Source organism: Hipposideros armiger, unplaced genomic scaffold (assembly GCF_001890085.2).
Source record: "Hipposideros armiger isolate ML-2016 unplaced genomic scaffold, ASM189008v1 scaffold_1342, whole genome shotgun sequence".
Lineage (NCBI taxonomy): Eukaryota > Metazoa > Chordata > Mammalia > Chiroptera > Hipposideridae > Hipposideros > Hipposideros armiger.
The window spans coordinates 101,442-126,335 of NW_017732692.1; the positions used below are offsets into that span (position 1 = coordinate 101,442).

Below are 24,894 nucleotides of genomic sequence, written 5' to 3' on the forward strand. Positions count from 1 at the left end.
CCACAACTTGACCCAACTCTAAGCCCTCCAGGGGGCTTAGTTGCAGAGAGCCCCGCCTCCAGCCAGTGCATGAGAAGGAAAGACTAGGTGGATTTAAAATCCTGACATTCCATTTAAAGGCAAATACCCTTCCCCCTCTGCAGCACCACAGGCCAGGACAGCTTTGGAGCAGGGTCACTTCTTGGTCCAAAACTGCTTGTACCACTCCAGGTCAAAGTTGTCACTTAGCTCCGGCTCCTCTTCCTTTTCTCGGAGCTGGGCCTCACGTTTGCGGAGCCGTGCCCGCCTCTCGTCTGGGGAGAGGGCATCCAAGTCTACCGGCATCTGTGGAGGAAGGTGTGTACTCAGAATGGTCTCCGGACCTCCCCTTCTCTGCCTTCGGAGCTACTCTTTAAAGAAATTTCTTCTGCTTGTTTCCCCGGGATGTGTTTTTTTTCTGCACACAGCCTGCTGCTGCTGTCTGACCTTGGTGGTGGAGTGAGCTGTGTGTCACCCTCCTCCCTCTCCACAACAATCCTGCTCTGTAATTCACCCGCCCTCCTCTCTCCCTTTTAGCCGCAGCGATTCTGAGGCCACTGGGACCTGCACCCCAGGGAGGGAAGCTTACCGCCAGCATCCGTCTGGGCTCCCGGTAGCGGATGTGGATGGTGGAGCCGTCTTGCTTGACCAGAAGCACGGGGTAGAGGCGAGCATAGGCCTGTCTGTGCACACGCGTGAGCGAGGCTCTGCTGCTGTCAGCCCACCAGGCAGACATGTGTAGGCAGCGGCACACAGGGATGGCCCCTGTCACCACACATTGCCGCAGCAGGCTGCAGACATACATGCTGGTCAGCGGCAGGTCAGCTGGACCAGAGCGTCCACGCAGCCCAGGCCAGCAAGCTCATATCGAAGCACACAGTGACCCCCAAGATGTGGAATGTGGTCAGAGCAGCTCCTACCCCATGTCTGGAAAGAAGCTGCAGGGGGTGAGCCCACAAGGCTCCCAGACAGCTAAGCACAGGGGGCTTAGGACAGCAGTCTCGAGATGTGTGGGGCCCTGGGCATGAGCATGGAGCAGGAAGCTGCCTTCCAGAGAAGGCAGACCTGGTGCTGTGAACCGAACGTTTGTGCCCCCAAATTCACATGTTGAAGCACTAACCCCCAATTAGGGGTAGGGCCTTTGGAAGGTGATTAGGGTTAGATGAGGTCATAAGGGTAAGGCCCCCACAGTGGGACTGGTGCCCTTATAAGGGATAGGAACTCGCTTGCTCTCTATGCCCTGTAAGGACACTGGGAGAAGGCGGCTGTCTGTGAACCAGGAAGAGACATCTTCAGAACCGTGGAAAATAAGCTGCCTGATCTTTGATGTTCTGTTGGGGCAGTCTGAGCACACCAAGACCCCTGGAGGCCACTCAGCTTATGAACACAGTAGACACTGAGACCTGCATATGGCAGAGTGCATACTCCAAGGTGACAGGAAAGGGCAAGGCCCTGCCCCCCACCTGTCTCTTATCCACTTGGGGCCTTGCCCTGTGATCCCCAAAGTCCCCTCCAGTCTGGCTTTCAAGCAAATTTGGATTCAGACCCATCCCTTGTACTTCCCAGCTAACTCCAAGGGCCCATCTCTTCTGCTAGACTCTGATGGCTGGCAGGCAATAACTGCATCTTATTTAAGTTCCAGACCCTGAGCTGAGCACTCAATAAATTTTGCACTCAATGAATCCAGTCCCTGCCTTCAGAAGTGCAAGACAGGAGAGGAGAAAGGAGATGGTGGTGTCTTCCCACAATAACAGTGGTTCCCACTTGAACCTTTCCCAGGATGAGGGCCCTCCAGGGAACACTGCTGCCAGAGTCCCTTCCCCTCTTCACACTGACTCAGGCTTCAAGTGCTGCATCCCTCTTCCCATATTCCACAGAAACAAAAGGAACCTGCCCTCGTTCCTTCCTCTGGCAACACTGACCACACCATGCTTCCTATTTTGGGGAGGCCAGAGAACAAGGGCAACGGGAGATGGGAGGCAGTTACGGTGGGAACAGCAGGAAGGGCATGGCCTTCTACAGGGACCCAGAGTTGGGCTAGGCTGCAGGTTCTGAATAGGAAGATGACCACCAACACTGTTTGGTGCTGAGAACTAACAATTAGCTTCCATTCTTCCCTTGACACCCTATCAAGGCATCCATACATGTGAACTTGTGCGTATTGTCCAAATAAACACACTGGCTCAGGAAGCTTCCTTCAGGCAGCACGGCCTGAGGCTCCTGAGTGGGCATTCCTTTAGGTGGCCCCATGACAGCAATCCCAAGGGGTTTGGAAGTTTGTGCTTACCCAAGCAGGCTGCCTATGGCTGCCATTCCTCCTGAGGGCCCCTGAGGCATGTGGAGGCCCAACGTCAGTCACTGGCCCAGCGTGTGACCTGCTGGATAAGGAAATCTTTTTAACAGGCAGTCTTTTCTACCTAATTGATCCTCCTCAAAGCCGAGCCAGGAAGAAAGCCACAGACCCAAACAAGCGTGTTATCACCGTGCCACTGTCAATCTCTTGCAGTAACCTATCAAGCTCTCAGCCCTGTCCTATGGAAGGTTTGTGAACAGCAGATGCCCAGGTTCTACTCTCAAAAGATCATGACCGAGTACGTCTGGGCCGGGGCCGGGTCCGTTCTCGTGGGTTACAAGTCAGAGAGCTGCTCTGAGGATGGAGTGCAACGTATACGGAGGTTGGCTCACACCTTGTTTTCCAAGGTCATGTAATTCTCACAAAACCCAGTGAGGTAAGGATTATAAAAAGGGAGCCGTGGCTTAGGGCCACTCATACTAAGCCCTGAACCCCAGGGAAGCATATGTACTGAGGTTTCCGCGACAAGCCCCAGGAGTTTCAAAACCAAATGCCTGAGGTCTCGGCATTCAGACCCCAGGAGACGAGCCCTCCCGGCCGACACGTACGGGTTTGCCTCACTGTCCCCTATCTGTCAGAGCACGGCATCTGCAGGCCTCCCTTTCCCTTAGGAGGTGAACCGGTAGGAGAGAGAAATGCTGCAAGCTTCCCAAGCGGATGCCGGCGAGGCCAGGACCCTCCCTCGGGGAATTCCTCGCTACCCGCACAACGCGGCACCAACCTGCCACCCTCACTGAGCTCTGGCGCAGCCTCGAGTACCAGCGGATCGGCCGCGGCTGCGCACAGGGTCGCTGCGGAGTCAAAGCCCGCCCTCCTGCTGCGCGGCCGCACGTTATCCTCGAGCGCTGCGTCGCACGGCGCTGACGACAGCCCAGAAAGGCGGAGCCGGCAGGATGCTGTGATGTACTTGTCCGCGGGCGTAGGTGGGCCGGCGCAGCGCTGACGTAGGCCCTTCGGTGGAAGCGGGCTGGCGCGTTGCTGTGACATAAGTTCGGCGGCGGCGGTACCTCATGCTGCGGCGCCCGCTGGCTGGGCTGGCGGCGGCCGCCCTGGGCCGCGCCCCCTCGGGCGGTGAGTGGTGTCCCTTCCCGCGAGGGGCGGAGCGTCCGGGCACGCGCAGGTTCCGGAAGCCTTGCTGGGCGCCGCCGCGTTCACCTCTGTCCCTGAACCTGGGGCGGCGCTACACGCGTGCCTCAGGGTGCGTCAGGGGTCCTCCTGGGGTAGCCGCTGGAACTGCCCCCGCGGTCCTCAGTGGTTCCCAGGGCCGGCTCGTCGCAGAGTCCCAGCGAGCAAGGCGGGGGACAGGAGGACAGAATAGCGCGGTTTTTCAAGCAGGTGAATTGACTTCATTTAAAGGGTCGCCCTTCGTTTTGAAGTTGTGTTCTGTGTGTTTGTGTGTCTAGGTGTTAAAGTTGCATTTGGTAGCTATTTTTCTTAGGCACATTAAAGCTGGCTCCCCTGTGTCAGTTCTGAAAACGTAGGACGAAACTGGCACGGGAAGCTCAAGACAGCTTGTAAAACCCTTGCAGCCTGAGGACTTCATGCTGGATGCCATTGTGGACCTTGAAAGATGCGGAGGGGAAGAGAGGGGAAGCAGCTTGACACTCCTCCCCAAGGTGGGCAACGCAGCAGAGCCGAAAACCTTGGGAGATCAGGGTTCCGAAGGCCATTACGTGGCCGACTGAAGGGCCTCGTATGGCAGAGTCCCCACACTCCTCGCACAATTTGTGGAGCCTGTAGAAACGTGTGGTGTTGTCCCTGAGCTCAAAGGAAACCGTTTTGGCTCTCCAGCTGTCGTGTTAGGTTTAGGCCCCACCACAGATTGCAAACAGAAGAGGTTCCTGGGCTTGTGGAGCTGACTGCTCCGAGGACCCTCGGGACTGCTGCTGGTTCCTGGACTGCCCCACGGCCCAGCACGGCCGAGCAGTGCAGATTCATATACTCTGCCCAAAAGCAGGGGGTTGGCCCTCTGGACTTGCTGGCGTGGTAATTTGATGTTCAGCTTCCCTCAAGCCCAGAGACCTCAAGTCTAGGTTGCTGATACTGCCCCCTCTGCTGTTCTGACATTCTTCTAGGAGCATAGAGGGGAGTGAGCCTAGTTCATCCAGGTGCTGGTTTGGGGAAGAGCAGTGAGGCATGTCACCTTACCTGTTATCACTGTTGTCTTTCACTGGGAGAGAGGGAAGGTATAAGCTGAGGTGACAGCTGGCCAGTGTGAGGTGGGGCCCACAGGGACAGGAAGGGAGGGGGGACCAAAACTTGCCCCTCCTGGTCATCCTGGTGTGAGTTCCCTAGGCAGCACGCATCCCAAATATGGCCTTTTCTGGAATTTTCTGTCACTCTTAGACCTTCCAGACCATGACTTGTTGTGAGGGATCCAGGAAAACCTTCTACTTCACCACCGGGAGGGATCTCGGACGGGTGGGGTTTCCTGACTTATCACTGACAAGCTAAATTTTCTGCCAGGTGAGTCCCCATTCTACCCTTGCTGATAAGAACACCACACACCTGTGACAGGTGCAGTGTGCCTGGGATTTGTTGAATTCAGTTCTGTTCACGTGGACCCGACCCTTGACCTTTGGCTGGGACAGGTGATATCAGCAGTTTCCTTGAGTAGCAGATTGCCGGCGTTCTAATGGTGCTCTCTCAGTACCTTTCTCTTCAGCCACACCCACACTCTTCTTTTTTTTTACACCTAAACTGTAAACTTCCACATTTTGCGCCATATTCAGCATAGCACAAAAAACACGTTCAATCGATTAGAAGAGGAGCAGAAATGAAGGGGTGTTGTGATGTGGTTGGGGGCAGTGTGACTCTTCCCAGCAAGAAGGAAAGGTTAGTAACGAGGGTGAACAACTGGGATCACTGGTTTACTGGTTTGGGGGCAGGCACTTCTGTAGTTGGTTCCGGATCACCACTGACCCTGAATGTCCTGGAGACCTCAATCTCCCCTGGTCCCCGCTGACCCTGCGTGTCCTGGAGACCGCGGTCTCCCCTGGTCCCCGCTGACCTGCATATCCTGGAGAACTCGGTCTTCCCTTGTCCCTGCTGACCCTGCATGTGCCCGGATTCGGTCTCCCCTGATCCCTGCTTATGCTGCGAGTGCAGGTATGGGCTTCACCTCTGTGAGGCCAAAGTTGACCCCCTAGGGGTCCTGGGATCCTCCTGCTTCATCGCTTTCTTGCCTGGGACCCTTTCCCTCTGTGATTCCTCTGCCCTCTGCCTGTGGGGCAGAATTGGGATCTGATACAGGGTCAGCAGGGACCAAGGGAGAGGGAGGCCCTGGTGCTTCTTTTTTATGGAAAGAACCAGATGTGGCACGCAGCACCGAGACAGGCCTGAGTCCTGCACTGGGTGGCTCTTGCCCATACTTTTGAAGGCCCAACTTCCTCTCAGGAGAGGAACAGTCACGCCCTACTCTGGGGAGAAGTGAGAAGGAAATGGCTGGCCATTTTGTGGCTGTCCTAGTTCAAGCCAAAGGCTAAGTGGTTTGTCAAGGCTGCTTTGGCCGGGACGTGTTCCATACGCTGTGGGCAAGGCCAGCTAGTTCTCCTGCCTCACATGGCCTGTGTGGAGGTGGGACTTGACCTTTTCTCCCTATGTTCTCACACATCACACCTTGTCTTGTGTGTCTTGTGGAGGAGCAGGGAGGGAGATAGGATGGTGACAGTGCCTGGCCCTTGGGACAGGGCGGGTTGCAAGTAGAAACGGGAAAGAGGAGGTTCTACCTCATGCTTCTAGAAAAAATCCGCCTGGCTGCGTGGGACACTCTTTGAGCAGGGGTCCAGTGGAGAATGTTCTAGAACTCACGGGCTTGCATCCCTGATCCTTATTGAGCATTTCCATTTCTTGCCAGATAGCTGGGGTTTGGGATTGTGGGATAGTCAAGCAGTAAAGGACACAGAACTCCCCTGGATGGAGGGCTCTGTCTCCCCAAGAGATGACCTCTCAGACTTGCATGTTTCCATCGGCCAGTTCTGCAGGCACTGGAACCAGCTTCAGGTTCCAAGTGCTTGATCGCTGGGGCCACAAGGCCTAGAGTGCCATCCCACGGTGTGCTATGGAAAGTGGCTTTAGTGATCACTCTCTCACGGTGGTCACTGCACAGAGCCCCATCTCTAGCGGCTCCCCGAGGGCTTCTACAGGGTCTGGCCACCCCAGTGTGTGTGTGGGCCAGCGCTTGTGCTCTGGGAGCCCACCTAGGAGCAGGAGTCTACTCCGTGGGCCCCACGGGGTAAGACTCAGCACATGCCCTTGACCAGGGTGAACCCCACTACCTCAAGACCAGAGTGGGGCAGGTGTCTTCCACCCCACTATGATAATGAGAAGAGGGTAAGAGGGCACTGGGGGGCCTGGAGCTTGGACTTGATGTAGGTGGGGGTTCAGGAGAACACCCTGTGAGGAGCGCCTGGGGTGCAGTGATTCGGAGCCAGGCAAGGGGTAAGCTTTGCGGCCACCAGCCGATCCTGTGTGGGTGTACCCACTGCTTACCACTGGCCCAGTGCAGGCAGGTGGTGGGTCAGGAGCTGAGGCTCCCCCCCCGGGCTAGTGGTGTGGCTCAGTGGGACAGGCTCCCCTGCCCCTGAGTCATGGCACAGGGTGGAGGGTGCAGGATGGAAACCAGTGTTAGGATGTTTGGACAAGCGGGAACTGTGCCGCACGCCCCATGAGGGTGTCAGGCAGTGAGACTTGGTGTGTGGTGGTTGGTTCTGACTGAGGACGAGTCTTCCCATGTAGGTTTGTAGTCCTCAGGTGTCACAGCTCACAGCCAGGAGGTGTGGCAGGAACTGCCGGAGAAGCATGCTGGAAAAGGAGCGGTGGGTGCTGCTGGCGGGGTTACAGCTGGGAGCTGGGGGTTGCCCATGGGGTGTGGGGTGCAAGGGCAGGGCATCGCCCATGGCAGGCACAGGACAGAGCAGGGTGTCCATGAGGGTCTTCTGTGCAGGCAGGAGGGATGGGCCACCCTCCCTTCCCCATGCTCCCAGCCCCCGGAGGACGCCTCCCCATGTTCCTGATGGGGGGTGGGGGGCCTTTGGGTTCTCCCCTCCCTAGAGGTGGATGCCCCAAGTGCACCCACTGGGTTGAGGGTTTGCTGCCATGATCAAGGCTCAGGCAGGCCTCTTGGTCCGTCGCTGGGGCCATCGCCATGCGTTCACTTGGTGCTGCCCCTGCCTTGGAAGAACTCATGTTCTGACACACCATCAGGGCCAGGAGATCTGGGCCACTGGACAACCACAGATGCCTGGCCCGAGGGGCAGGGACTTTGCACTGTCCAGAGGCTGGGCAGTGTGTGGGGCAGACCCCAGCCTCCTCAGCCCCTCTTGGGACCTGGTGGCTTCCAGCATCTCCTCTGCCGTCCTGTGTTCCTCCCTCCACCCCGCTAATGTCACTCTATGCCTGGGAAGTCAGAACAGACCCAGAGGAGTGGGCTGGGTTGCCCATGGGACATCCATTCTGAAAAAGACGGGGCTTTGTGAAGGGCGCCACTGAGGAAGAGATGAGACATTCCCCACCCTCACCCCCACCAACAAAAGTGTGATTCCTGCACGTTTTTCTCATTAACATACATCTTCATTTTCTCCTGCTACAAGTGCCACTCATGCCACCCTCACCCCCACCCCCTCCCCCACCATGCACCGCGGGCCTCAGGGCAGGGACAGGGCTAGGGCTGTACTCTGCTAGCTGGCAGTGGCCATGGGCTTAGAGCCAGATGCACGTGTGTGCAAGCATTTATGTGGCGTGTGGTGGCACCTGTGTCTGGGGGTAAAGCCAGGACACCAGAGAGGAGCTGGGAGCCCAGTGGGATCATCGCTGGATAGAAACAAGGTACTCTTGAGAAGGGAAACTCACAAGAGGTCAAAGAGCTAAGAGTCAGATGCTTAGAGATGACACTCAGAGTGTTGATGGGTTCCTCTGGGTCCCTTCTTTCTCTGTCTTTTCCCCACATTCTTCTCCAGGGAGCATGTGTGTATCGTGATGGCCCCAGAATAGCAGTGCTTTAGCAGGATTAATTACCCAGTTAGCCTATATTGCAGATTAGGAAAGCAGTGCCTGCTGGGGGCCCTGCTGAAGAGCTGCCCTGGGCTGGGTGACTGGGCATCCCTCAAGCCGAGTAGTCCATGCCTCCTGGACCTTATTGCCTGTCTGCTGGCCACTGACTGTGCCTTGGGGACCTCCATGCCTTACCAGGATCTCCCATCCGCCCTGCAGGGCCGGGCCAGCATAGGGAGCTGCTCCAGCTCCCACATACCCTCCAGGAGTCTCCCGCTGGGGCAGGTCACACCCACTCCTGGCCTTCCTGTCATCATACTTACGTGACTGGACGGACAGGCTGCTTCTCCAGGGCCAGGAGCAGCCTTTTCTTCCACATGAGTGGGCAGTGCTGACTGCCCTGGGAGGGGTTTAGTGCTAAGAGGCAGGAGCAGGCTGGGATTACCAACCCCTCCCAACTGATCCAGAGCAGCCCAGGCTGAGGGAGGTGGCCACACCCCACTCAGGATGTGGGTCCTGTTCTGAGGAGGGGGCTGGGAGTATCAGGTGGGCACAGAGCTGCCTGGGCCCTTGCCCCTCAAAGCCCCCTCCTCCTGTTCTACTCTGTGGCAGGTGTCTGAGCTCTGTGCTGTGGGCTGGGAGGGGACCACCGCTGCCTTCCTGCTGGCTTTCCAGAGAGTATCAGAGAGGAGGGGAGCCAGGAAGCTGTGGTTCCTCAGTGTCAGCCCCTTGCTTCCTGATGGAAGTTCCCAAAACAGGTGTTGGGCTCCGCTGACCTTGACCGCATCAGCCTCTGGGGCATGGTGCCAGGAGACGCAGGGGTGGGGACCCAGATGTGCCCCTCCCAGGAATAGAAGACCAGGCTCCCCAGGTGGGATCGGAGTAGACAGCTGGGGAGACCATGCGTTGGTGTTACCAGGTAGCCTGCCCCTCAGGGAGGTGCAGCTAGGGCTTGAGTACCACCTCCAGCTTCACCCAATTCCTGGGGCAAGTTGGGGGGGGGGGTATGTGTGCGGCTGCAGCCACTCCACCCCCTGGGTTCCTGGGGTCTACTGATAACTCCCTGTCACACCCACAGGGATGTCAGGACCAAGGCCTGTTGTCCTGAGCGGACCGTCGGGGGCCGGGAAAAGCACCCTGCTCAAGAGACTCCTGCAGGAGCACAGCGGCATCTTTGGGTTCAGCGTGTCCCGTGAGGCCCTAGGGATTTGGGGGGCCTTGCTGATCCCTCTGAGCCCCCACACATGGGGATGTCCCCACAATGCTGACCCTTCCAGGAGCCCCCCTTCACACACACGGGACGAGCCCACACTGCCGAACCCCTAGATCCCCCTGCAGCCCCACACACGGGCTATGCTTAGCCCTGCGAGGAGGCCCTGGGGATGGGATGTGTGGGCTCTGGGTATCCCTGGGTCACAGGTGCTTGTTCCTAGACACCACGAGGGACCCGCGGCCCGGTGAGGAGAACGGCAAAGGTGAGCTGGCCTTGCTGCCCCAGTGCAGGTCTGGAGCTGCCCCCACCCCATGTCTGAGGCCTGTCGCGGTGATGCATGAGGTCTCAGTCTCCCCATCTGATGGTGGCCCTCCTCCAGGGTGGGTGAGCGGGCCCAACTAGGTAATAGGCATCAAAGCAGTGCTGGCGCCAGATGTCCATGTGAGAGGCTGGTGGGGGCCTGATCCCAGCACTAGGCGGCTATGGGGCTCTGCTCTAGGCCTGTGCACTGCATTTCGCATGGCCATGCAAGTGAAGTCATAGCCATGCACACCATATAGGGCTCTCTGACATCACAAGTATCTTCTGTAACCTCAGTAGGGCATTTGTGCCTGCCTGAGGCAGAGCATCCAAGTCCCCCCAACCTGTCCCACTGAAGCTGGCGGTCTCCAGGCCCCCTTCAATGAGGACAGTGTGAGAAGTAGTATCTGCATGTCCGTCCCTCCTGAGACATCTACCTGCCCAGTGGCTGGATTGGCCTTCATTGTGGATGTGGATGGGCAGACAGGCCCAAGCCGAAGCTGCCTCTGGCTATGTGTGCTCCCACGGGCCCTGGTGGCCTGGCTGTGGGCAGCCTCAAGGGCTCCTGCTCCTTGCAGATTACTACTTTGTGACCAGGGAGGTGATGCAGCGGGACATTGCTGCCGGAGACTTCATTGAGCACGCTGAGTTCTCAGGAAACCTGTATGGGACCAGGTGGGCGGAGCTCGGCACCCTCCCTCCCAGCCTTCCAGAGACCTAGAGTGGGCAGCCCCAGCAAGGCTTCTCTCTTTAGGCTGTCGGGGTGAGGACCCAGCCCCTTCAGGGGTTGAGAAGGGCAGCTGTCAGGGTTCTCCAGGCCTGCCCCTCCTGGCCTGCCCAGGCCCACATGGTCAGGGCACTGTGGGAACAGGGCAATCCCAGGGGCTGGTGTACAGTCATGATGGAGAAGATCTGGGTCTAAGAAGTCTACAGGCTGCACTGCAGCCCCCCTCCCACCCTCCTAGGCCCAGCAGCAGCTGCCCCCCACCCCACACCTACACCCAGAGCCGTGTCATTACACAGGCAGGCCCAGGCTTGCTGTGCAGCAGCCTGTATCAGAGCCCCATGGAACCATCAACTCCAACCCAAGTGCAGCTGGGAAGGGCAGTCAGCCTCCAAAGTGGGCCGCTGGCGCTGCTGTTCCCCTTAGATGGCTGGTGCTGGAGCCCTGAGCCCCGCCCAGAGCCCAGCAGAGGGCCTTGAATGCAAGGGTTGCTGGGGCAGTGCTTTCAGAAAGGGGGAGCAGATGCCGGGGTCGGGTGGGCCCCTGAATACCCCCCTCCCCAGCCAGGCCCAGAGCAGGGAGTGGGGGAGGCAGTAGCCCTGGGGACCGGCAGTGGAGGCAGTGGGGATACTAGAGGCAAGCCCCAGCTGAGCGGCCCCTCCCCCATCCCCAGCAAAGCGGCCGTGAGCGCAGTGCAGGCCATGAACCGTATCTGTGTGCTGGACGTGGACCTCCAGGGAGTGCGCAACATCAAGAAGACAGACCTACAGCCCATCTACATCTTTGTGCAGCCACCCTCGCTCAATGTCCTGGTGGGGGCAGGGAGCCTGGGACTGGTGCAGGGTGAGGCAAGGAGGGGCGGGGCTGCCCTGTAGGCTCTGACCCTCCAGTGATCCTCTCAGGAGCAGCGCCTGCGCCAGAGGAACACGGAGACAGAGGAGAGCCTGGCTAAGCGGCTGGCCGCTGCCCAGGCAGACATGGAGAGCAGTGAGTGCCTGACCAGTGTCCTCCACTCTCCCTGATCGCGGACTGACTCACCCACCAGAGGGGGGAGGGCAGGAACTGTTATTCATAGCCTCCCACCCCTCATTGAGCCTCCCCCGCCCCCAGGCAAGGAGCCAGGCCTGTTTGACCTGGTCATCATCAACGACAGCCTGGACAAGGCCTACTGGGCTCTGAAGGAGGCACTCTCCGAGGTGAGCTGAGGGGGGTGGGGGCTAGGCCTCTGTCTCTGCAGGGATAGGCCTGGGACAGGGGACTTGTGGCCCGGGCCCTGGGCAAGCCCCTCTTCCTCTCTCTCCTGCAGGAAATCAAGAAGGCTCAAGGGACAGGCCACTCTTGAGGAGGCTGCCAACTGGTTCTCCTTGGACAGGACCCTGCACCCACCCTGGCAGCCAGGGTGCCCCCAAGAGGTGTTTCTGCCTGTGTCATTCACCCCGCCCCCATGCCCATTTCTGGGTACCCCCTGCTCAGTCCCCCTCTCCTGTAGGAGCTGGTCCTGTGTCATAATAAAGAGCTGCTGGTTAGTGTCCTTGAGCCCATGGATCGCCACCCTGGCCCTGCCCTGCTCACACCAGACCCCTGCTCCTGGCAGCCCCGTCCCGGCCAGTCCCAGGAGGGCTGGGAGCATCACTTACACACACACACACACACACACACACACACACACACACCCGCATTGGGGCTGCTCCAGCCTCACTACTCCCGGGGCTCCCCACTCCCCTGCTCCATGTCAGAGAGACCAGCAGGGGCTGCCTTGGTGAGGGAGGGGTCCCACAGGGTTGGGCTGCTTCTTGGTGGGTGTGCCCCCCCCCCAGGGAGTAGGTGGGGCTGCCAGGGAGCACATGCCTCATCAAGGTAGCTTGAGTCTGGGGAGACAAGGCCCTGCTCCAGCCACCCTTCCTCCTGGTCGCTATCCAGGCTGGGGGTCGCCAAGGGACAGATGCTGCTAACCTGGGAGCTGGGCTGAGACTTAAGGGACTGGACCCCTGCGTCATGGGGTCCTGTATGTGCCATATATGCTTTCAGCCTTATGCACAGCCCACTGAGTCCAGCTGACATGATGGTCTGGGAGAGGCTAGCCCAGGAAGGACACCTGGAGGCCTCTGTTGAGGTTCCAGGCTCCCTGGAGTCTGAGAAGACACCTCCAGTGCTGCTCGTCCTGGGCCGCAGCAGCTGTGGTGTAGTGGTCTGTATCCAGGCCACGCTCCTGCGATGGGACCAAGACACATTGGACACAGACCCTGAGGAAGCAGGGAGCCCAGGCGGAAGTAGTGGCGGGGGGACTGGGTGTCATCCAATATCCCAGATGCATAGAGGAGGTCTGGAAGGAGCCAGGCCTGGATGTGGGACAGTAGGCAAAGGTGCTGAGCAGCCCCCCAAGTCCAAGAGCAGGTGAGGCAGGGCCGGGCTGCGTCCCAACACATGGTACTTCCTGGGTGAGGCCTCTTCCCTCTCTTGGCCCCCCTCCCTGTACAGTCCCAGGGACAATCGGGGATTCAGACCCCAGGCCCTGGGGGGAACAATAGGGCCCTTGAAGGCCCTCCCCCTGCATTGTGCTTGGTGGTGAGAGGTGGCCCTGGGTCAGGCCCTGGACTCTGCCAAGTGCACACCCTTGGAAGCCAGTGTCCAACTAGCCAGCAGGTGGAAGGTCTCAGAGGGACTTGCATTTTCTGGCCTGAAAAAGGTAGGTTGCTATCTAGGGAACCAGGTTTGGGGTACCTTTTGTGGCTGAGTCATGTCACCCTCCACTCTAGGCAAGAGTCTCGGGTCTGCACTGGCCTCTCCTGAAACAGCAGGCCCCAGGAAATGACAGGCAATGGGCATGGCTGAGTGTGCCTCCATTCCGGGGGGTCTGTCTCAGGCCCACTTCTCTAACGGACAGGTCCTGATTTGCAGGGTTTTCTGCGACAAGAAGACCCGCCGTGTGGGTGAGGGTGGGTGGAGCTGTGGGGGCTGCTCAGTCTGGCTGGTGAACAGGGAAGGAGGGGCTGTGCACCCAGCACCTCCCTCAGCAGCTGCGGCCCCTCAGGCTGTGCAGGACTGGCCAGCCCACATCAGTCAGGCAGCTGCAGTGTGTCCAGAGGCTGGGGCCTTGGGCTGTTCAGGCCTGGGGGAAATCTGAGAGCCCCACCCCTATATGTGGGCAGACAAGCGGGGTGGGTACACCTGCCCGCCCCACACTGCTCCTGACCCAGCCTCAGCTAACCTCAGCATAGCCTGGGGTTTCCTTTAAGCCCTCTTGGGCACCTGCTGGGTTCCAAGTCCTTAGGTCTGAGCCTGAGGGTCAGTAGAGAGCAGAACAAACCCCTATCCTCCAGGAGGATGTGTTGCAGGCATGGTAAGTGAATTGTCGGGGTCGTGGGGTCAAGGATGGGAAATGGAAGTGGACAGGGGTTCCGTCAAGGGAAATCAAGGCCAAGAGGCAGCAGCCAATCCGTGAATGGCCAGGGCTGCTGCCCTGAGGAGGGCTGCGCCTGCCAGAGAGGGCAGGTGGAGGGGGGGATGCCTGGGCTGCACTGGGCTGTGGGGGGAGCAAGTGGACTAGGCAGAGGGGAGGGGGTGTCAGAGAAAAAGGAGTAATGCCATGCTATGTTTTGAGAAAGGCACCAGTGGTGGTTTTACCCAGGGCAGTTTGGGAGGTGAGGGGTTTAGGAGGTGTGGAGAGTGTGGACACCCTTCAGGGGTGAGGGCTCTGCATCCTGCCCTGGGCCCACTGCCTGAGGAGGCCTGGTGGGAACATAGGCCTGGCTACTGGAGTTGTCTGGGCCCTGCCACCATGACTCACTCCCCAGGCCCTCCCCAACTATATCTCCACCCTTTCGGGAGGACATCCTCTCACTTCCCTGTTCCAGGGTCCCAGCCTCAACAGAGAGAGTCCCCTGGGTCCTCAGTGTGTTCTCTGCCTTGTCAGTGACCCCTGGAGCCCAGTGACCTGCACTTGGTGGCCTTGGGAGGGAACAGGTCTCCGCCCCAGGTTTACCCTCCCACCCCAGAGCTCAGGAGTCTGTTCACCCATCTGCATTTGCTGAGCATGCAGTGGGGGCTCCTTGCCCTCCTGATATGGAGGGCGCTTCCCAGAGGGAGTGCCAGTGCACGTGAGGGTATGCATGTGTGAGTCCAGACATGGGAGATGCCAGCCCTGAGGACCCTGTGAGTTTGAGGGTTTTGACAGAGCCCGGGCTCCCTGAGCCTCAACCCAGTGGGGCGTGTGACCCTCCTTGGGTTGCTGGGAGGTGGGCAGCTGTGGTATGCACTTGATGTGGCAGAGGATCCCCAGGCCTAGGGTTTGGGTCCTGGGCAGCCCAGAGTCCAGGTGAAACACAACTGAGGCATCCAGGGTCCCAGGGAGGGACATGGAGGACAACCACACAGGACAACCACAGAGCTGACAAGGGGAGACCTGGGGCGAGTGCTAAGGTCATGGGAGGTGGACCTGCAGCCCCAAGCCTGAGTGAGGACTGTTCCCCCAGAGCTCCTCAGCGGGCAGGCCCTGGGCTCCAGCTGCGGCCTCAGCCTCGTAGGACAGAGCCGCCTTGAAGTCCTGGTGGTTGTTAGTGTGGACGATGGCTGCCAGTGCCAGGCACGTGGGGGTCCCTGTGTCTTCAGGGACTGGAAGAAGCAGCCTGAGACTGGAGTTCCAATGCCGGAAGGTTCCCAGGGCAGGGTCCCCACAGGCTTTGGGAAGCTGAGTACTGGGGCCCTGCCCACAACCCCACCTCAGTGGAGGAAGTCCCGCCTTGGACCTGAGGGACACTAGGAGGAAGTGGGGCCAGAGATGGGAAGGATATTGCTGGACAGGCCCCAGCCTGCTGCACTGCAGAATGGTGCTGGGCTGGCCCTGGCTGGCAGCCCTGCTGGCCTCCCCAGAATTTTTGCTCAGATGGGGCAGGGGCGGGGGGTCATGAATTGGGGAGAGTCCAGCTACCCCCCTTGCATAGGCCACTACAGTGGGCCTGGACCAGGAGTGGCAGGCCAGCTCTCCCCAGGATGGGCCATCCTGATGTCCACTGGAGTCCATAGTGCCCTCCTCCCAGTCAAGGGCCTCCCTTCAGGCTCTCTGACCAGCTATAATGGGGAGCCCCTGTTTGTGCCCATACTGGCCCTGCAGTTCCCTCACTCCCTTAACCCCACACCCTTGCTGACCACTCCCAGGCCTGCCCCCTCCCAGGCCCTTCCCCGCAAGCCTCATCCTGGATCCCTGAGTGGCCCCAACCTACACTTGTTCTGACCCATAGCTTGAGCAAGATTCTCTGTGAACAAAGATTCCTGCAAACCCTCTGGGGCAGATCCCTTGAAGGGCCAGCAACCCTCCCGCATGAAGCAGGCCCAGCTGAATCACTGCTGGCCACAGTGCCCCAGCAGCACTGACAGCCATGTGGGCAGCCTGTTCCCACCCCTCTGCAGCCCAGGACAGGTCACCAGTCAAAGCCCCTACTCAGTGCTTGCAGCCTCCTGACAGACCAATACACGCCAAGCAGGAGGAAAATACAAGGAGACAGGGCTCAGGGTGGTGGGTAGGAACTATTTTAATTAAGGTTTTTATTTTACAAATCTTGTGGTTTACAGAGAAGTTGTGGAGACCAGGGAGAGTTCCCATGTGACCTCCCATGTCCATTCCCGTGGCATGCTTGTCACAATCAATGCACCCATAATATGCTGTCAAAACTTCCCCTAGATTCCTGAGTTTTCCCATGACCTTCGCTGCCCCTTGTCACACAACACCCGCCCCCAAGCAGGACCACACACAGCAGGTGGCCCGCACTTCTCCCCTGGGTCCCCTCCAGGGCACATCGCAGCATGCAGACCTCGGGTCTTCTTGGGTCTCAGATCCCCTTGCCTGACACCTTTGGCTGTCAGTCAGGTATGTTGTAGGAGACCCTTCTGGAACTTGTCTCCTGTTGCCTCATGGTCATCTGGGTTGAAGTTTAGGAGGAAAGGCAGCAGGAACAGTCCCTTCTCACATCATAGCAAGGTCCATGCTCTCAACTGGCTTTTCACTGCGGGTGGAACCTGGCCCTGACCTGAGGTGACATCTACAGGTTCCACTCTCCCCTCCTTGCTACAACGTTCTTGAAGGGGCGCTCTGGGCATCCAGCCCTGAGGAACGGAGAGTTGGGCTCCTCTCCTGGAGGGCACAGTGGCTGCAAAACTACTTAGAATTCTCCCCCATTTAATTATTCAATCATTTGTATCAGTGGGGACTCATTTTATACTGTGGTAATAATCTATAACCCAATCTCTATTACTACTTTATTCACTCTACTTCCTAAAATGACCTGGCTTCAGACACAGGGAGCTCTTCGGTGAGCTCCTGCATTGCTTTGCATGTCCCTGTCAGCATGTGTGTGTGTGCACACACACTAGCACCTCCTTAGTCTGGCACCACCTGGTGCTCCAGATGTGTTTTCTTTCCTGAAAACCTCCTGCCCTGGAACCAGCCATTTCTGTTTCTCTGAGCCCAGTTCCCTTTACTGGGGAGTGGGATAGAGGTGTGTTAAGGGATGTGCTAAGAGAGGTGTTAAGGGAGTGTTAAGGGATGTTTTTTATTTAGGCCTTTCAGCTGACAGGCAAGGAAATACAGAGCCCTGTACATGCACGTGTGTGTCTGTGACATTCTCTAGGAAACCACCCGTGCCCAGCTTTAGCTGAAGGAGGGCTCAGATCCATGTCTCCAATGCTAACCTGTAACCACGTGGAACATGCCAGCCCCTGCTGTTGCCTGTCTATAGCCCCCACACAGTGAGGACTGAGGCCCTTCCCATTCCCCAAGGTTCAGTCCCCATGTGCAAGCAGAGGTGTGTGTGTTTGTGGTGGAGGGGCATAAGTGTGTGCAGGGTCAGCATGCCAGGGGTACAGCAGAGGCCCTGGAGGGGTGGGCTTGGCCCATGAGCAGCAAGATGGGGGTGCAGGTCCTTGGTGCTGGGGGCAGATGTGCTTGGCATTTTACTCCAAAGGCTAGAGAGACCGCAGAGCTCAAAAAGGTCCGTGGGCTTCCTAAGGTATCTGCAGAGTGAGTGCAGGCCCTGCAGGGTCACATCCAGGGTTTGCTGATGGGCCCAAAGGAGTGCGAAGCAGAGAGCTGTCCAGGACAGGCCCGCCTGTGTTAGAAGCTGCTCTGGGGGGAGATATTTGGGACTGGTCCTCTGGAGTTTTCGGCGCCTGCCAATGTCCATGTGCCTGGTCAGGAGGCCGTACTGGCTGAAGGTGTGGATTTGGGGACACCTTCTATGGCACTGAGACCAGGGTGGGGATCTTCCAGGCCAGAACTGATCAGTGCCAGCCCCCTGACCACGGAATGACTGTGCATGTGTGACACAGGCCCTGCACACAGGTATGCAGCATGTGGACATACACCCTGGTCTGATGAGCCAGAGCTTTTGCCCCTACCCAGAGGCTGCCTGAACTCCCCCACGTCGCTGGGGGGAGGGAAAGAGGAGGTTCGCCCTCTCCCCACTCTTGCTGCCCAGGATGACCCCTCAGCTGACTGCCCGCAGGGCCACTCTCATCTGCCCTCTTCCTCACATGTCTGGTCTCTGGGGCCCTGACTGCACCTGCACAAGCCCCCAGGGCACAGCGCCATCCCTCACCCCCAAGGCAGGATCCAACCCATGCAGAGTTAGAGCCCGTGTGGCAAGTCCCCTGCCACGTCTCCTGAGTTTGTCTTGGGCTTGGGGAGAGCATGTCCACCATGGGAATTAGCAAACACGATACCAAAGCTTTCCCCAGAGAACCAGTTAATACTAACCCCAAAGCCCAGGTCAGGTCTGCCTGCAACCAAGACTCCTCCCCCCACCCATGTGTTGGGAGGGAGGGAAGAGATGGGGGCTGCTCTGCCACCCCCTTTCTGGGTTCCTGCGGGTGGCGGTGGCTGAGGCCTCAGCCTCCTGTGATGTGGGACTGTCAGGTCAGGGCCAAAATAGGTCCTGGAAGCGAGTGGAGGTTGGCCCTGAGGAGGAACAGCCAGCCTCAGGCCTGAGGGGTGCAGCTGTGAATGCCTGCCTGAGACAGAGCAAGGGAGGAAGCTCCCCAGAGGGCTGGGCCTGTGCCCATCTGTACCTGTGTCTGCGCATGCATGAGTGCATGTGCACACGAGTGTGCATGTATGTCTATGTACATGTCTCTGAGTGTGTGCATGTGTCTGGTGACTGAGTGTGCATGTGTCTGTGAGTGCATTGTACACCTGTATGCATGTGTGAGTGTTTGCACATGTGAGGTAGCTGCATGTGCAGGAATATATTTGCACACATTTAAGTATGCATCTGTCTGAGTATGTATATATGTATGCACTTGGAAGGTAACTGCGTATGCATGAGGAAATGTTTATACATGTTCACACACGTGAGTGCATGTATGTCTGAGTCTGTACACCTGTATGCATGTATGTGTCTGAGTAAACATGTGGGTGTGCATCTGTGTTTGCACTGTACATGTGTAGCTCTGAGATGGGCTGTGCACACAGATGTGAGGAAGTGGGGTCACTTCCCCAGGAACCCCCGCTGCCCCCTCTTCCTTTACCCACCCTCCCTGGCCCAGGGGAGAGGCCCCAACTGCATAAAGAGGGCCCGGGAGCCCGCCTGTCTCTGCTGCTCCATCTCACATCTGCCCACACTGCTGCCCAGGCCCATTCCAGGAGGGAGGGGGCCAGAAGCGTTGGGCACTCAGGAGTCTCCTGCCCCAAATTATCCAGGTGCAGGTACTGGCCTTAGCTGTGGAGGAGGGAAGGGGGTGACTGGGAGGTGCAGCTCCTCCCTGCAGGCACAGGGGGCGAGAGTTATGTGTCCCTGCCTGCAGAGCCCCTTCTCCTGGGCACAGGCCCACCCAGGGGTCAGCTGTTCTGGGAAGGGCACTGGTCTGGGAATATGCTGAGTGGCCTGTGGCTGTCTCTGAGTGTCACGAGTGCCTTATGGTAACTGTGCGCCTTGCTGGACACAGTCCCACCCTAGACAGACACCTGGCCTCACCCTGCCCTCCAACCTGGGACTTCCAAGCTGTGACTGCAGAGGACACAAGGGTGCCCATCAGAGAAAGGAGCAGCCCAGAGGGTCCAGTGGCAGCACCTGGTGCAGCTGGACTTGGGGGGAGGGTGAGCACAAAGGAATCTGGGGGTCCTTTGAAGGGAGGGAAGGACCAGATAACCTGTGCAGGGTGTGGAGGGGGGAGGGGTAAACTGCTGGGGGCGCCCATGAGGCCTTAGGGTGTGTGGGGCATGGGGGCTGATGGAGGACTGTACTGGCAGAGGAGGTGGGGGCCGGACAGGCTAGAGCCACCCCTCCCAGGCTAGGAACAGGACTCCATGAGGCCCTCTCCACCGACCTGGGTGCTGCTAAGGGGTGAGTGGGGTAGGGGCTGTGGGTGCATGGGGGATAAAGCCAGACTGAGTAGGACTGGCAGCCCCAAGAAGTTGGCTCACCCAGTTGATCCCCTGTGGCTCTCAGGACCTTAGGGTGGGGTCCCCAGATGTTGGGGAGGGGTGAGACTTACCTGGGGCCAGGCTTTCCTGGAGTGGCTAGGAGAGGGCAGGAGGGGCTGGCTCCACTCCAGGCCCAGGGACCTGGGGTCTGGTCTCAGGAGACAGGGGTGGGTGCTCAGCTGGAGGAAGGTACCCTGTTGTCCATCTGTGTGCTGTCTGTCCTTCTGCTGCCCAGTTGCCCCTCTCCCTATATGCACCCCATGGGCAGTGTTAGGATCTGGGGTGGGAGCAGTGCTCCTGGAGGGGCTGCCCCTTTAGCGGAAGGCAGGGAGTTCCCTGCTGGGGCCCAGGCTCCAGGCTCCATAACCCCTGCCACAGGGTTCCTCCTGGCCTTGGATTGAGCTCCACGTGGCCAGCATCCCGCCCTGCTCCCCCCAACCCCACCCTCCAACTCAGGTTGAGCCCTGCTGTGGCCCACAGGTCCTGCTCCCCTGTCCCTATGACCAACATGAGCTGGAGCTTCCTGACGCGGCTGCTGGAGGAGATCCACCACCACTCCACGTTCGTGGGGAAGGTGTGGCTCACAGTGCTTGTGGTCTTCCGCATCGTGCTCACGGCTGTGGGCGGCGAGTCCATCTACTCCGACGAGCAGACCAAATTCACGTGCAACACGCGCCAGCCAGGCTGTGACAACGTCTGCTACGACGCCTTCGCCCCCCTGTCCCACGTGCGCTTCTGGGTGTTCCAGATCGTGGTCATCTCCACGCCCTCTGTCATGTACCTCGGCTATGCTGTGCACCGCCTAGCCCGCGCTGCGCAGGATGAGCGCCGTCGCGTGCCCCGCCGCCGCCCGGGGCCCCGTGTGCCCCTACCGATGCCCCCGCAGTCCCATCCCAGCTGGCCTGAGCCCACCAACCTGGGCGAGGAGGAGCCCATGCTGGGCCTGGGCGAGGAGGATGAGGAGCCAGGGGCAGCTGAGGGCCTGGGAGAGGAGGACGAGCCTGAGGACATGGGCGCGGCCAAGGGCGCCGGCAGGGACACCAAGACGGCGGTGCCCCCGGGCCCCAATGGGCCACACGACGGGCGGCGGCGCATCCAGCGAGAGGGCCTAATGCGTGTGTACGTGGCCCAGCTAGTGGCGCGGGCTGCTTTCGAGGTGGCCTTCCTGGTGGGTCAGTACCTGCTGTATGGCTTCGAGGTGCCGCCTTTCTTCCCGTGCAGCCGCCGGCCTTGCCCGCACGTGGTCGACTGCTTCGTGTCAAGGCCTACGGAGAAGACGGTCTTCCTGCTGGTCATGTACGTGGTCAGCTGCCTCTGCCTGCTGCTCAACCTCTGCGAGATGGCGCACCTGGGCCTGGGCAGCGCACAGGACGCGGTGCGCGCCCGTCGCCCCGCGCCCGCCGCCCTTAGCCCCGCGCTAAGCCCGCCACCCTGCCTGCCTCCCGCCGCGCCTGCGGGTCTGGCCTGCCCGCCTGACTACAGCCTGGTGGTGCGCGCGGCAGAGCGCGCGCGCGCCCACGACCAAGACCTGGCCAGCCTGGCGCTGCGGGCGCTGCGGGATGGCCAGGCGCTCGGGGACCGGGACAGCCCGCCCAGCCCGGGCCTCCCCGGGGCCGCTCGGGGCCCCCCGAGGGCCGGTGCGCCAGCTTCCGGGTCTGGCAGTGCTACGTCAGGGGGCACAGGCGGGGGCGGGGGCCAGGGTCGGGCGGGCACTAAGCCCAGGGCGGGCTCAGAGAAGGGCAGTGCCAGCAGCAGGGAGGGGAAGACCACGGTGTGGATCTGAGGCCCCGCACACACTGCTTCCAGTCCTCCGTCCACTCCAGGCACAGGGTGGGAGCTGGGGACTGGACGCAGAGCACCTTCTGCCGCCGCCGCTTCCTCGCCTCCTCCGCATCCTCGGCCCACCGCTCTCCTCCTTGGGAGGGGCGGGAGGGGGAAGGGCACCTCCTGCTCAGCATCACTGCCCGTTCCCCGCTGAGCCCCCTCTCTGTCCCGGGTAAGAGGGGAAGGGCAGGCCTGGCCACCACGAAATGTCCCCAGTTCCGATTCATAAACCCCGGAGTGTGAGCGGGACTGTAGCTAGATCATTGCCCCTCCCCATGCCTCCTCCAGGGCCACCTTGAGGCACCCTGGCCAGGATGCCCAGCCCGTCCCTCAGAGCTTCGCTGGGACCCGGCTAGTGCCTCAGGACAAGGGCTTAGGATTGAGTGCCCCCCTTCCCTGCTCTCCTATAGCAGTCCGGATGTGCTGCCCATGGGTGACTGGCCTGGGTGTTGGGGGGTACTGTGCTGTCCTTACTTTCTGCAGTAGCCAATGGAGCTCCTTCCCCAGCACCCCATCCTCCAGCCCCCAGCCCACTGTTGGTTTCTGCAGAGCCAGGAGCATTCCTGGGACTTCCTTGTGCAGTAAAGGAAACAGGCAGAGTGGGCAGAGGCCCCTGAGCGCAGCCCTGGGCTGTACCTCCTCCCCACTCAACCCTCTGGGGCCCAGATGGTGAGCTGCTCATCCTCCTGCGAGAGTGGGCCTGTCTCCTGTCCCGTTTCCTACCCATAGAGCTGGGCTGAGGCCCTGGAAAGCTGGGGTGGATACCCCCTGTTTCCTGCCCATACAGCTGGGCTGGGGCCCTGGAAAGCTGGGGTGGACATGGCCACGCCCTCTTAAATTTTGCTGCAGCCTGGCAGAGCCCTCCTCTGGGACAGACTTGGAGTTCCACAAAGACCTTGGTCTGCCTTGCTGCTGGGACCAACATGGTGGTGGCCAGAGGCTGCAGCTTGGTGGTGCTTGGGGAAGAGGCGCCAGGCTCCTGCCCAGGGCCACCCTGCCCTCAGGCCCCCTTCCTGATTTAGGCACAGCCTCCCAAACAAAGGGCATAAAATAATAAACTAACTTTTGTTTATAACTGTGTGTGCACGTGTGTGTATGCACACATATGTATGTGCATGTGGCCTGTGTGCACGTGTACATACACCTGTATGTATTCATGTGGCGTGTGCATACATGTGCAAGTCCATCACTGACCTCTGGGGACACAACTCAGCTCTAGGCTGGCTGGAAGAGCAGCTCCTGAGACATGTGGGTGCAGCTCAGTGCCAGGCAGCAGGCGGGGTAGGGCACCACTGAGCACACAGATGGTGAGAACAAAGAGCAGGCCATGCCTCCATGCTCAGAGCCAAGGTCAGAGGACAGAGTGGCCCCAGCATGGTGTGGACAGCAGCCAGAGCCTGCAGTGGTAGCTTTGGTGAGGGGCAGAGGTGGGCATAGGAGAGGAAGAATCAGTTGCTGCCAGCAAGGAACCACCTCCATCTAGACTTCAGTGACCCCAGCTGTTTCCCAGCCTCCCTCAGGCCCAGGGCAGGTCCTGACAGCCTCTCCCAGCTGCAGACTATCCCTTTGGTGTCCCAGGGCCAAGCCCTGAGACAGGGCTGAACCCCAACCCTAACCTTAGCCTACCTCTGGTCAGATGCCAACTGCAAGTTGAGTCCCTCTTCTGTGTGGGGTATGACTGGCTGAGCCCTGCCCTCAGGGGAGCCCCACCCCTAGGTAAGCCCCAGATCCAAGTGATCCCCACTCCCAGTGGAGCTCCACTCCAAGAAATCTTGATGGCTATGCCAATCTGGATCCAGAGTAGGGGTACACCATTCACCTCTGCAAGAGAGGAAGGTCCGTGGAAACAGCAGTCCCAGATTTGGGGCTGTGCTATTGGTGGGGTTGTCACTGGGAGGCTAGGTCCCTCGGGTGGAGGCCATGCTGTGCATCCCCAATGGGTGTGACTGGGCACAGTGAGTGGTGGAACTGGCGATGGGCACCTACAAGGCATTCCTGTGTGCCAGCACCCTCTCCGCTGCCTTTCCATGCCCCCAGGTCAGCCTCCTGCAGCTGGCTCTCCTCTCAGTGGGGGCCCTGGAGGACCTCAGGACCTCAGAGAGACGGTGGTCATCTGAGTGGGGAACAGTGGGACACTTGGAGTTCATAACAGCCTTAGTGGCTGGAGAGGGTTAGTGAGCAAGGCAGGTGTACATTCTCAGCAAAGACGGGAGGCTGGCCTGAATCCTGATGGTCAGTGCTGCGGCATCTGATGGTGACAGGGTCCATGAGGGGTGAGAGGTTGGGTTCATGCCCCTCAACATCCATTTAAAAGGAGGCACAAAGCCAGTGGACATGGGAGGCACTGGGTGGGTTTGTGCTTGGGGAAGAGCATTCTGGATTCGAACATTCTTTTTTTTTTTAAAAGATTTTTATTGGGGAATTGGGGGGATGGGAACAGTGCTGGGGAACTGGGGGAAGGGGAACAGACAAGTTGCTGTCGTTTTGTTCTTCAATCTAGTTGTGGAGGACGTTGCTTCACTGGCCCAAGTTGGCACCATCATTGCACTCTTCCCGGGCGAGGCAGATCAGTCGCCGGCTTCTGGACGGCCGCTCACTGCGGCTGCTGGCCGCTCACGCTGGCTGCTGGCCGCTCACGCTGGCTGCTGGCCGCTCACGCTGGCTGCTAGCTACACACGGTAGCCCATGGCAACCCACTGCCACAGGGGTTGCAGCCTACGCCGTTGCCATCACCTCACGGCAGCCCAGCTCCAGGTTGAGCTGTTGTTCAGCATCTTAGCTGTAGAGGGCAGTATCACTGGCCCTCATATGTGGGATCTGAACCGGGGCCCTCTGGCGTCCCAAGCCAGGTCTTAACCATCGCACCACTTGGCCGGCCCGTGGATTCGAACATTCTAAACAGGATGTCCAGACACTGGTCTTTTCCTGTCCTTGGACTTGGACTCAGGCTGGAACTTAGGCCACTGGCTCTTCTGGGTCTTGCCGACAGCAGATCTTGGGACTTCTCAGCCTCTTTCTCTATATATATCAAGTTGGTTCTGTTTCTCTGGAGAACCCCG

General features: G+C 59.4%; 3 protein-coding genes across 17 annotated transcripts; 2 read left to right on the forward strand and 1 right to left on the reverse strand.

Moving 5' to 3' along the window:
- Positions 1–92: 92 nt before the first annotated feature.
- Positions 93–3,369, reverse strand: MRPL55 (mitochondrial ribosomal protein L55). 5 transcript variants are annotated; one of them, XM_019633554.1, is made up of 4 exons: positions 3,093–3,193; positions 2,306–2,396; positions 608–809; positions 93–324 (listed from the first exon to the last, which is right to left on the reverse strand). In XM_019633554.1, exons 2-4 carry the CDS (start codon positions 2,353–2,355, stop codon positions 175–177), a joined length of 402 nt encoding a protein of 133 aa, XP_019489099.1. In that variant the 5' UTR covers positions 2,356–2,396; positions 3,093–3,193; the 3' UTR covers positions 93–174. The 5 variants fall into 5 exon arrangements, with proteins under 5 accessions (XP_019489099.1, XP_019489100.1, XP_019489101.1 ...); XM_019633555.1 differs by having other exon boundaries at positions 2,306–2,393; positions 3,093–3,179; XM_019633556.1 differs by lacking the exon at positions 3,093–3,193 and adding an exon at positions 2,920–3,071 and having other exon boundaries at positions 2,306–2,393.
- Positions 3,269–12,135, forward strand: GUK1 (guanylate kinase 1). 9 transcript variants are annotated; one of them, XM_019633545.1, is made up of 10 exons: positions 3,612–3,706; positions 3,839–3,987; positions 4,718–4,837; positions 9,441–9,554; positions 9,796–9,837; positions 10,454–10,550; positions 11,273–11,411; positions 11,502–11,586; positions 11,710–11,795; positions 11,906–12,135. In XM_019633545.1, the coding sequence occupies exons 4-10, from the start codon at positions 9,443–9,445 to the stop codon at positions 11,939–11,941; spliced, it is 597 nt and encodes a 198-aa protein (XP_019489090.1). In that variant the 5' UTR covers positions 3,612–3,706; positions 3,839–3,987; positions 4,718–4,837; positions 9,441–9,442; the 3' UTR covers positions 11,942–12,135. The 9 variants fall into 9 exon arrangements, with proteins under 9 accessions (XP_019489084.1, XP_019489083.1, XP_019489085.1 ...); XM_019633543.1 differs by lacking the exon at positions 4,718–4,837; XM_019633542.1 differs by lacking the exon at positions 4,718–4,837 and having other exon boundaries at positions 3,614–3,706; positions 3,901–3,987.
- Positions 12,136–13,108: 973 nt separating this feature from the next.
- On the forward strand, positions 13,109–22,905 carry GJC2 (gap junction protein gamma 2). 3 transcript variants are annotated; one of them, XM_019633533.1, is made up of 2 exons: positions 13,109–13,285; positions 20,492–22,905. In XM_019633533.1, exon 2 carries the CDS (start codon positions 20,511–20,513, stop codon positions 21,792–21,794), a length of 1,284 nt encoding a protein of 427 aa, XP_019489078.1. In that variant the 5' UTR covers positions 13,109–13,285; positions 20,492–20,510; the 3' UTR covers positions 21,795–22,905. The 3 variants fall into 3 exon arrangements, with proteins under 3 accessions (XP_019489078.1, XP_019489080.1, XP_019489079.1); XM_019633535.1 differs by lacking the exon at positions 13,109–13,285 and adding an exon at positions 13,525–13,939; XM_019633534.1 differs by lacking the exon at positions 13,109–13,285 and adding an exon at positions 16,080–19,684.
- Positions 22,906–24,894: the final 1,989 nt, after the last annotated feature.